The sequence below is a fragment of the Trichomycterus rosablanca genome, chromosome 12 (genome assembly GCF_030014385.1).
Source record: "Trichomycterus rosablanca isolate fTriRos1 chromosome 12, fTriRos1.hap1, whole genome shotgun sequence".
In the NCBI taxonomy this organism is placed as follows: Eukaryota; Metazoa; Chordata; class Actinopteri; order Siluriformes; family Trichomycteridae; genus Trichomycterus; species Trichomycterus rosablanca.
Window position 1 is genome coordinate 20012434 of NC_085999.1, and position 12727 is coordinate 20025160.

Consider the following 12727-nt stretch of genomic DNA (forward strand, 5'->3'; position numbering starts at 1 on the left):
AGTAGGTATGGTGTTCTTGTGATGCAACTCAGCATTCTCCTTCCTCCAAACACGACGAGTTGAGTTTTTACCAAAAAGTTCCATTTTGGTTTCATCTGACCACATGATATTCTCCCAATCCTCTTCTGGATCATCCATATGCTCTCTGGCAAACTTCAGACGGGCCTGGACATGTACTGGTTTAAGCAGGGGGACACGCCTGGCACTGCAGGATTTGAGTCCCTCTCGGCGTAGTGTGTTACTGATGGTAGCCTTTGTTACTTTGGTCCCAGCTCTCTGCAGGTCATTCATCAGGTCCCTCCGTGTAGTTCTGGGATTTTTGCTCACCGTTCTCATGATCGTTTTGACCCCACGGGATGAGATCTTGCGTGGGGCCCCAGATCGAGGGAGTTTACAATTGCTCCCACAGTTGATTTATTCACACCAACCTGCTTGCCTATTGTAGATTCACTCTTCCCAGCCTGGTGCAGGTCTACAATTTTCTTCCTGGTGTCCTTCGACAGCTCTTTGGTCTTGGCCATGGTTGAGTTTGGAGTCTGACTGTTTGAGGCTGTGGACAGGTGTCTTTTATACAGATAACGAGGTCAAACAGGTGCCATTAATACAGGTAACGAGTGGAGGACAGAAGAGCTTCTTAAAGAAGAAGTTACAGGAAATCTTGCTTGTTTGTGGGTGACCAAATAATTATTTTCCACCATAATTTACAAATAAATTCTTTAAAAATCCTACAATGTGATTTCCTAGATTTTTTTTTCTCATTTTACTCTCATAGTTGAAGTGTATCTATGATGAAAATTACAGACCTCTCTCATCTTTCTAAGTAGGAGAACTTGCACAATCAGTGGCTGACTAAATACTTTTTGGCCCCACTTTACTTAAGCTTAATCTGAACTTATTTGCAGTGTCAGACTAAACTCATTAACTAAATTTTTTATGACCTTTTATACCCATCTGAGGTTAACTGATGCTTGACATGCTTAAACACATCAGTGTTTCATATCAACATGTCTTTATGCTTTATTTAATAAAACATAATGAACATGAATGAATGATGTAAAACTCCAAATCAGAAAAAAGTTGGGACAGTGTGGAAAATCAAATGGAGTGCTGCTTACATTTACTTTAACTCATTTTATTACAGGCAGTATGAACCCAAGATATTTCATGTTTTGTTTGGTCAGCTTCATTTCATTTGTTAATATACATTCATTTTAGGCCTGCAGCACACAAAATGTTTGGAGGGTAAAGCATGTACCACAACACATTTTGGCCGCACGTTTTGGCACCGTGGTTATCAAGCGATGAAGTGTTTCAAGTGTTTTGTCCAACTGTTCCTGCAAACATGTCTTAGGGTGATCCTCTGCCTTGTCTTAAGGTGATACTGCTTTTGTACTAAATCATAATTACAATTACCTGTTGACATCACCTGTTAAAATTAAATCATTATTTGAGAATTTAGTTTTTTACCTCATTACTACCCTTAAATTGCCCCGTCTTTTTTTAAGTTGACCAGACAAAACATATATCTTATACTATCTGCAATAACATAGTAAGTAAATTGGTTTTTGTTTTGCATTTTCCATACTGTTCCAACTTTTTCTGATCTGGAGCAGTAGAACAGTAAAATGAACATAAACATTGCTAGCAGAACCAGTTCAGCATTTAGAATGTAGATTTTAAACAGTAGCAAACAGTTCATTACAAATGCTAACTAAATCATGCTAATGACATTAGTGTTGTAGTTACAGTGTATCACAAAAGTGAGTACACCCCTCACATTTCTGCAGATATTTAAGTATATCTTTTCATGGGACAACACTGACAAAATGACACTTTGACACAATGAAAAGTAGTCTGTGTGCAGCTTATATAACAGTGTAAATGTATTCTTCCCTCAAAATAACTCAATATACAGCCATTAATGTCTAAACCACCGGCAACAAAAGTGAGTACACCCCTTAGTGAAAGTTCCTGAAGTGTCAATATTTTGTGTGGCCACCATTATTTCCCAGAACTGCCTTAACTCTCCTGGGCATGGAGTTTCCCAGAGCTTCACAGGTTGCCACTGGAATGCTTTTCCACTCCTCCATGACGACATCACGGAGCTGGCGGATATTCGAGACTTTGCGCTCCTCCACCTTCCGCTTGAGGATGCCCCAAAGATGTTCTATTGGGTTTAGGTCTGGAGACATGCTTGGCCAGTCCATCACCTTTACCCTCAGCCTCTTCAATAAAGCAGTGGTCGTCTTAGAGGTGTGTTTGGGGTCATTATCATGCTGGAACACTGCCCTGCGACCCAGTTTCCGGGGGGAGGGGATCATGCTCTGCTTCAGTATTTCACAGTACATATTGGAGTTCATGTGTCCCTCAATGAAATGTAACTCCCCAACACCTGCTGCACTCATGCAGCCCCAGACCATGGGATTCCCACCACCATGCTTGACTGTAGGCATGACACACTTATCTTTGTACTCCTCACCTGATTGCCGCCACACATGCTTGAGACCATCTGAACCAAACAAATGAATCTTGGTCTCATCAGACCATAGGACATGGTTCCAGTAATCCATGTCCTTTGTTGACATGTCTTCAGCAAACTGTTTGCGGGCTTTCTTGTGTAGAGACTTCAGAAGAGGCTTCCTTCTGGGGTGACAGCCATGCAGACCAATTTGATGTAGTGTGCGGCGTATGGTCTGAGCACTGACTGGCTGACCCCCCACCTTTTCAATCTCTGCAGCAATGCTGACAGCACTCCTGCGCCTATCTTTCAAAGACAGCAGTTGGATGTGACGCTGAGCACGTGCACTCAGCTTCTTTGGACGACCAACGCGAGGTCTGTTCTGAGTGGACCGTGCTCTTTTAAAACGCTGGATGATCTTGGCCACTGTGCTGCAGCTCAGTTTCAGGGTGTTGGCAATCTTCTTGTAGCCTTGGCCATCTTCATGTAGCGCAACAATTCGTCTTTTAAGACCCTCAGAGAGTTCTTTGCCATGAGGTGCCATGTTGGAACTTTCAGTGACCAGTATGAGAGAGTGTGAGAGCTGTACTACTAAATTGAACACACCTGCTCCCTATGCACACCTGAGACCTAGTAACACTAATGAGTCACATGACATTTTGGAGGGAAAATGACAAGCAGTGCTGAATTTGGACATTTAGGGGTGTAGTCTCTTAGGGGTGTACTCACTTTTGTTGCCGGTGGTTTAGACATTAATGGCTGTATATTGAGTTATTTTGAGGGAAGAATAAATTTACACTGTTATATAAGCTGCACACAGACTACTTTTCATTGTGTCAAAGTGTCATTTTGTCAGTGTTGTCCCATGAAAAGATATACTTAAATATCTGCAAAAATGTGAGGGGTGTACTCACTTTTGTGATACACTGTATATGATGGCAAGTACAGGTATACTTTTAAACTTTGACAAGATGTACAATATCTACTTACACTACACGTACATCTACAGAAATAACACACATTCACATGTTTTCAATGTCAGAAAGGTTTCAATAATCTTTACAGTAAAACAAAAATATTGTTTCAAAATATCAATATCAGTTTGTTGCATTAAACTATGAGAAACGTTGTGAAGATGAGGCATTACGACAATATATTAATACTGTTTAACATGGCTGTGTTTTTCCCAATAATTTGATGAAAGATTCCCATCATGGCTTTGAAAATGATAATGTACATGAAGTTTATAGGCTTTAGACCATTTTTTCAAAGCATCTTTTTATACAATGCTTTATGACCATGGTCAGTTTTTGATGTGCTTATTATATAAAAGAAAACTGACATGCAGAGGTTTTGATTACCATGATAAGTTATTTTTCGGACACTATAGTGGTCCCTGGAGTTTTCCTGGCAATGGAAAAACTGTTGCACCTTTCCCTTTTTTGGCTCTGACGTAAGCAGCATGTGCCCAAAGCTTGCAGTCATGTTATTCTTATCATGTATCAAGTAATGCTTTATTTTAGGAGGACCAGAGAAAATTCTGAATACTAATGTTGGTCTCCAAAGGATTAGTTTGAAATTCAATTAACGTCATTGTAGGGCTGCTTTAAACAGCTGGTCAGCTTGATTTGTCTGTGCAGGAATGATCTGCTCAGCAAATGTGCACTTTGTAGTACTGTTTAAAAGGCAACACTGTATAGACCAACTTTATCAGTATGCTGATGGCTTAATTTAGAGAACAATTGAAATTGTCACTGAAACCACAGTTAAAAAAAGTTCTTATTTGAATATACACTGATCAGCCATAACATTAAAACCACCCCCTTGTTTCTACACTCACTGTCCATTTTATCAGCTTCACTTACCACATAGAAGAACTTTGTAGTTCTACAATTACTGACTGTAGTCCATCTGTTTCTCTACATACTGTTTTAGCCTGCTTTCACTCTGTTCTTCAATGGTCAGGACCACCACAGAGTAGGTACTATTTAGGTGGTGGATCATTCTCAGCTCTAGAGTGACAATGACATGGTGGTGGTGTGTTAGTGTGTGTTGTGTTGGTATGAATAAATAAGACAGCAATGCTGATCGAGTACCGTGTCCACTCACTGTCCACTCTATTAGACACTCCTACCTAGTTGGTCCACCTTGTAGATGTAAAGTCAGAGACGATCACTCATCTATTGCTGCTGTTCGAGTTGGTCATCTTCTAGACCTTCATCAGTGGTCACAGGACGCTGCCCACGGGGCACTGTTGGCTGGATATTTTTGGATGGTGGACTATTCTTAGTCCAGCAGTGACAGTGAACTCCAGCAGCGCTGCTGTGTCTTATCCACTCATACCAGCCCAACACACACTAACACACCACCACCATGTCAGTGTCACTGCAGTGCTAAGAATGACCCACCACCCAAATAATACCTGCTCTGTAGTGGTCCTGTAAGAGTCCTGACCATTGAAGAACAGCATGAAAGGGGGCGAACAAAGCATGCAGAGAAACAGATGGACTACATTCAGTAATTGTAGAACTACAAAGTGCTCCTATATGGTAAGTGGAGCTGATAAAATGGACAGTGAGTGTAGAAACAAGGAGGTGGTTTTAATGTTATGGCTGATCGGTGTATAGTCTTACACTAAAGTAAGAACACTCCTGGTCCCTGTTATTCTAAAATATTCACTAACTAATATATGAGATGAACTTACTTTTCATTCTGGGTCCAAGCACCAGAGATGTTGGAACCCTGTTGTTTTTAAGATTTTTCTTTTTATCAATTTTTAAAAATGTTGGAATTTTTAGTGTCTTTGCCAGATACCAATCAAAAACATGGGTGGAGCAAGCCATGCATAAAGCACACATATACTGCTCTAACTCAGAAAGCATTGCACCGAATGTCTTATAACTTCAAAGGCACAAAGCATGGGAGGTTCGTATGCTATGGCAAAAAAATGGTTAACTGCCCTCTTTTCCTCGATACTCAGACTTTCATGCTTAGCCCAATTGGCCTGATAGTTTCGCTACAGCTCACCATCAAACTTTGAGGTTCATATCTTCTACCCCCATATGGCATAGAGAGACAATGTTTCTTTCCGCTGATTTTGTCTCATTTTCTACAAAAAAAAAAAAAGCCTCAAGAAGTATATACAGGTAGTTTTGCTGATTTAAATTTTGAGCTATTTTGCATAACATTCGAATGCACACAAATTTGAGCATGAACTAGTCTTTGGATTTTCACCCCTCATACGGTGTCATTGCCAGAAGTCAATCAAAAACAGAACTATGAAAACATATCTTCATTAATTCGGCATATCGCCATTAAACTTTAATCAGGACAGGTGAACCTGTCTGTAAGCTTAAAGCATTTTAGTGCATCTATATCTAAGCCTGTAGGACATCAAACCTTGTAAAAAAATGTCTTTATCTAATCCAGCAAAATGGTTAAAGCCAAACCTCTGCTGAGTTTGTTGTTTGTTTATTAGGATTTTAACGTCATGTTTTACACTGTGGTTACATTCGTGACAGGAACAGTAGTTACTCATTACACAAAATTCATCAGTTCACAAGGTTATATCGAACACAGTCATGGACAAGTTAGTGTCTCCAGTTCACCTCACTTGCATGTGTTTGGACTGTGGGAGGAAACCGGAGCACCCGCAGTAAACCCATGCAGACACGGGGAGAACATGCAAACTCCACACAGAAAGGACCCGGACCGCCCCACCTGTGGATCGAACCCAGGACCTTCTTGCTGTGAGGCAACAGTGCTACCCACTTAGCCACCGTGCTGCCCCCTGCTTCAGAGTAAGCTCCTTGATTTGTTTCCTTAGCTGAAGGATCTTCTCTCTGAGAAACTTGTTTTCTTTAACAACCAAGTTGACAGCTGCAGGATCTGAAGCGTAGTCGTGGTCCTTGGGGAGTGTGCCACCCTCCATAGGTTGCTTTCTCCTGTCCCAAACCCCCTGTCTTAAAAGTGGGACAGAGAAAGTGGGACTCAAACAATGCTGGAACTGCTCCCTTTTTTAACGGTCGTCACCCCATCCTTGACCTTGGCTCATGAATGCCCTTTTTTAATGCTGGTGTATGCAGACTGACTGGTTTCAGCATCGTAGGGAAATGTATGAAAGCTAAATACTATGTTGTACTTACTGATGGCTTGACACAAAGACACAGCAGTGTACCGCTGTAGCCCTATTGGTTTGTTGAAACTTAAACTTCTGTCCCTGTGACATTATTGCTCACTGCAACAGTGCGGATAGCAGAAGTGATTGAGCCGGTTGAGATTTTACTGATGTATGTCAGCATCCCTGTATTCATATAGTCTATTGCTTAGTTGTATCTTTTCCCCACTGCTGCAGACCCCTTCACTTCGCAAGGACGTCTGTACCTAACACACGCTCCCTCTCAGACACATGTAGGAGCCAGCTGCTTCTGTTCACCTGTTGAGAGATCTCAGCTATGGTGGGCTAGCCCATTAAACTACTGCGCCACCCAATTGCCCGATAGCTAAGATTTCCGAACCTATCATAACATTCTTTTAGGTGTAAATGATTTAGAGTCTATGCCTGAAGCAACCCTGTTCCTGTATATCCACTTTCCTACAGATGTACCTTATAAAAAATGGTATTTTAAAAAAAGATAACAAGCTCTTACAGGTGTGATATTCAAGTGTCTACATACTTTTGGCTATGTGTACAATTTGCGTTAATGTGCTCGAAGTCATAATGTGCACTTAATTGCTGAAATGCTTGCTAGCATAATACATTATATAATAATAATTATGTTTAAGTGCAAATAAGTTCTTGAATATCAAGTAGATACAGTTTAATAAAGGTCTCAGTTAAACAATTGAGCCGTCAACTCCATGCCTTTAGCCTGCTTGCCATTAAGTCTCTGTAAAATTAGAACAAATTGATTCTAAGGTTATCAGACCAGAACTCTACCCTCCTAGTCCTGGAGGGCCACAGCACTGAATAGCTGTTTTCCTCCATTATAAGCACTTAAGTCCTCTCATTACTTAATTACCAAACCTTTCATTAGTTAAATTTGGTATATTAAAACAAAGCTGTGCCGTTGAGGCCCTACAGGTCTTGAGCTGGTGTACAAACTGTAACAAAGACTTTCTAGTCATAATATTCTATATACACTGATCAGTCATAACATTAAAACCACCTCCTTGTTTCTACACTCACTTTCCATTTTATCAGCTCCACTTACCATATAGGAGCACTTTGTAGTTCTAGTTACTGACTATAGTCCATCTGTTTCTCTGCATGCTTTGTTAGCCCCTTTCATGATGTTCTTCAATGGTTAGGACTCTCTCAGGACCACTACAGAGCAGGTATTATTTGGGTGGTGGATCATTCTCAGCACTGAAGTGACACTGACATGGTGGTGGTGTGTTAGTGTGTGTTGTGCTGGTATGAGTGGATCAGACACAGCAGTGCTGTTGGAGTTTTTAAACACCTCACTGTCCCTGCTGGACTGAGAATAGTCCACCATCCAAAAACATCCAGCCAACGGTGCTCTGTGGGCAGCGTCCTGTGACCACTGATGAAGGTCTAGAAGATGACCAACTCAAACAGCAGCAATAGATGAGCGATCGTCTCTGACTTTACATCTACAAGGTGGACCAACTAGATAAGAGTGTCTAATAGAGTGGACACAGTATTTAAAAACTCCAGAGGCGCTGCTGTATCTGATCCACTCATACCAGCACAACACACCACCACGTCAGTGTCACTGCAGTGCTGAGAATGATCCACCACCCAAATAATACCTACTCTGTGGTGGTCCTGGGAGAGTTCTGACCATTAAAGAACAGCATGAAAGGGGGCTAACAAAGCATGCAGAGAAACGGATGGACTACAATCAGTAATTGTAGAACTACAAAGTGCTTCTATATGGTAAGTGGAGCTGATAAAATGGACAATGTGTGTAGAAACAAGGATGTGGTTTAATGTTATGGCTGATCGGTGTACATCATAACCAATATCCTTACATTACACAAACCATTGCACCCAGTATTTACCCAGTCTCTGCATATATATTGTCTATGCCCTCTCAACTGAAACATTAAGAGCACCTCTCAGAAAACTTGTAACAATTGTGCATGTAACGGTCAGGAATATATTAAATGTTGGGCTGATTGTTGTATTCAACTCGTATACTCTGAGTAACTACAGATATGGGGGCATAAAGAGCTAAGTGACTTTAAAAGCCAAATCATTATGGACAGACAACTAAAATAAAATATCTCTCAAACAGCAAAAGGTGCTAACAGGTAATCTTGGTGAATGTCCACCACCAGTGATTCAAGGAGGGACAGGCCACAAGGTTGTGGGGCAGTAAGACTCATTGATGGCAGAGGACATGAGGCTATAGCGTCTTGTTCAGATAGAAGGGGCTTAAACTGCTGCTTATTTTAATACTAGTGATTAGGTGAATGTGTCACAACACACAGTGCATCAAACCCTTCTGTGAATGGCACTGCGTAGTCACGGACCAAAGTGCCCATGCTAACTTTTGTCCACTGTCGAAAGGTACAGTGGGTACTTAAATCAGAACTGGACACCTGAGCAATGGATGAAGGTTGTCTGGTCTGACAAATCCTGTTTTCTCCAAGATCATGTGGATGGCCGAGCACCATGTGCATTGTTTACCTCCGTTAGAGATAGCACCAGGATGCACTGATGGATGATCCACCTTGCAACATACAGAAGTTAGTAGGCCTGTTGGTAATGTCCTGGTACTTCAGATGTCTTGTGGAGTCCAAAGACCTTTAGTGCACTGCTTGCAGCAAGTGGCAAAATACTTCCTCATACCACTTTTAATACACATGGTGCAGATTAAAAATGCTAATTAACATAATAAAACATAAAAATAAAAAGAATAAAACTGGATTTCTAGTTAAGGATTAAAATTTATTTTCCCTAATCTTTAAGCAGCTATCCCCAAATTAGACCTAAGGTTTTGTTTGGAAATTTGGCAGTTGCCCATTTTTCTTGGGATAGACAGCTGCCTCCTTTTACACAAATCACTAACTTGTTCTGTTAGTACCAGCTTACTAGAACAGAAGAGAGTTGTTTTTACATTCCATGCAGGAGCAATTGGAGATAGTGTAGCGAGGCCACACAAGTCTAACAGAGAAACAGTTGCATTGGTTTGTTTATGTTCTTTTTTTTATATACTGTTGTTACCATTTCATTTAGATACCAAAATCAGACAACAGAATCATGCAGTAATCAAATGTGTACAGTATTGTTCCAATTAAGGGCAATGAGAATTGGAATTCTGGCTAAAAAAGTGAAAATGTGGACTCTGATCATTTAAACCAGCCAGGGTTTGTTTAGGAGTGAAAGCAGCAAACTTTGTGTTTACACTGTTACACTGACTGCAGCTCAGTCGCCAGTGAAACCCTGATTAGTTTGTTAGATTAGTTGGAAAATCAATAATTCCCATTCAAAGGCTTTTTCATAGACACCCATCCTGTAGCTTTAGCAACTATTGTAGTGAATTAATATAATTGCTGTCAGTCTTGGTATATGTCTTTCTTAGTACTGAAGATACACTTGTTTCTTAAGATCTTATTTCTTAGGATTGTGTAAACAGTATGTGTTTTAATTGAATAGTCTTCAACAGCTTAATTAATAATTATTTAAACTAATTGCATCTTTCCTTATTGTGACAATGACAAAATCCATAATAAGCTATGGAACGACTGGAAAACATAGCTGTGGAAAAGTACTGTGTGTACAAGTTTATGTTTTGATCCTCTGCTCATTACTTCTATATTGCTTGATATTGCTTTATGTGGGCTCTGTACGTGTGTGTGATGGCAACTTTTTTTTTTAAATTCTATCAATGTGTTTTCCCTTGTTCTCCCAATAGTAGTCATATCCAATTACCCAGCTGTATATTTTCTCTAATGGTTCACCTACCGTAACAGAGGAGAACGCCTTCTACCAGCCTCGACTGCAGTGGCAATAAGGAATCCCTTTGGCCCACCCTCCCTCAGACATAGCCAATCGCATCGATAGCAGAGCTGAGATTCGAACTTGAGAGCTCAAGATCTCAGGAGTTGTCTAAAAAAATTTAACTGCATGATAACAGCGAAACACATTCTAAGAGCTTTCATCAAATGCTGACTAAAATGAGATTTTTAGCTCCCAACTACTCATTTTACACTCATATCACTGATGTACCCACTTGTAGGGATTAGAACAATGTTTGTGTATATACATCTGTAAATTTTTGCCCTGGAAACATTCTTAAGAGGACCAGTGATAGCTCAGTGGTTAAGGTACTGGACTAGTAAACAGAAGGTTGCCGGTTCAAGCCCCACCACCACCAAGTTGCCACTGTTGGGTCCCTGAGCAAGGCCCTTAACCCTCAATTGCTCATTGTGTAAGTCGCTTTGGATAAAAGCGTCTGCTAAATGCTGAAAATGTAAAGCCTGTAATGTAAGCCTGCAGTAACAGCAACACCTACTTTCTGGTCGAGTTGCTGACATGAGAGTTTTGATAGCTGTGGGGTTTGGAGTAATACAGAATACACAGCATCTTGCCCTGTGTGAGTTAAAGCTCCTGTGTAGGAATCCACTGCTGGCTGGTAAAGGACATGTCTAATTGTGTACATTGACTCAGAGACCAGGGCAGTTCTTTAACTCTGGGTTCTTTTGTGAACTCTTGGATGAGTTAATACTGCGTTCTTGGTGAAATTTTGGTAGGCCAGCCACTCCTGTAAAGGTTCACCACTATTTCAAGTTTTTTGTGTTCATGGACACTGGCTTTTGCTGTGGTTTGCTGGAGTATCAGAGCCTTTGTAACCCGTTCCAGACTGGTAAATTCTACTGACTATGTTTTGCATCTGTATTTAAATCTCCTCAGAATGTGGCATTGTGTGCTGCTTTTTGACCTTCTAGCCTGTTTTACATAACCAGACAGGGTCTATTTAAGTGGTGTTTGGATTCAACAGGTCTGACAGTAATCATGTCAGGGTGTTGCTTTTGAAATTAGGCCAATTATCCTTTTACATAGAGCCAGGTTAGGCTGAACATAATTTTTCCTTCAATAAATAAATAATCATTTAAAAAAAATTTGGGTTTTGGTTTTCTTTAAATTGGAAAGCAGACAAATACTTTAACTGTAACTATATGATAAGATAAAAAAAAAAGTTGTAAAAATCCAAATATAAAAATGTAATTTTGTGCTTGTGCTTGGTGATTTTTATGTTATAGTTTAGCCAGTGTACATTGGCTAGTATTTTTGCTCAGCCTTCTTTGATAGCTGTGGAATGCCTACTGGAAAGCTCCCCCCCTCCACAAACACACACACACACACACACACACACACACACACACACAGAGACACTTTGACTCACACTCAGACACAAGCTCTCTCACTCTATTTCAGCAATGGCTTTGCAGGACATGGCTGTGTGACCTCTGACAGCCCGTGCTGCACTTATGGGACAGCAGGCAGGACTGTATAGTGCAGCTACTACAGTGCTGAGAGGAGCAGCTGCTGCTGGCCATTAAGCCGACAGAGGAGTGTCCTGTGGTGGGACTTTCAGAGAAAGAAATAATCAGCAACCACAGCGTTGCTGTTGTGCTCACTATTTTGGCTGTCAGCAGCATGAGGATGAAGGAGCTTTCCCTTCGCCAGGACCCTGACCTGAGGAAGGAGCTGGCACTGCTGGCCCGTGGCTGCGACTTCGTCCTGCCTTCACGCTTCAAGAAAAGACTGAGAGCCTTCCAGCAAGGACAGGCAGGTTATTCTAACTTGAGCACTGGGACACTGGCATGGCATCTCTTTACTGTGAGCTGTTGTTTTTTATTGGCTGTGGAAAGTTTTTTTGCGTAAAGCAAAAAAATAAGCAGGCTTAAGTTTATGTTGAGCTGATTCTAATGGACCTGTTTGATCTGTGTGAACCTTCTCAGCATTCCTGAACATGGACGAGATTAGCAGTGTTTTCTGCTTTAATGCTAACATTGAACAGGAGTAACTCTCTTCTCGTCTTGATAGGAGTTGGTTGTTCCCATTTATAGCCATAGTGGACACTGGTAGAGAAGAAAATATTAAACGCATTTATCACACTGAATGTTGCTTACAGACTGTTTGGTCACATGGAAGGTGCCGGCAGAGGGTTTGTTTACAGATGGTGATGCAGGTTATTCAAGGCCAAAATGTGTATTTCAGGTTACATGTTGCAAGAGTCTTTATTGAGTGAGTTTTGAGCTATAAAGATCAGGAGAGCAGGACTAAACAGCATG

The 12727-nt window shown here is 40.9% G+C and overlaps 1 protein-coding gene across 2 annotated transcripts in view; it reads left to right on the forward strand.

The window, feature by feature from the left end:
- ppp2r3b (protein phosphatase 2, regulatory subunit B'', beta) overlaps nucleotides 1-12727 on the forward strand; it is a 34823-nt gene that overhangs the window by 7167 nt on the left and 14929 nt on the right. The window contains exon 1 of one of the 2 annotated variants that reach the window (XM_063005601.1): nucleotides 11879-12221. The exons of the other annotated variant lie outside the window; for it this stretch is intronic. Coding sequence (XP_062861671.1) covers nucleotides 12090-12221 — 132 coding nt within the window. The 5' untranslated portion in view covers nucleotides 11879-12089. Of the gene's footprint in view, nucleotides 1-11878; nucleotides 12222-12727 lie in introns of those variants that run through there. 2 annotated transcript variants of the gene reach the window in all.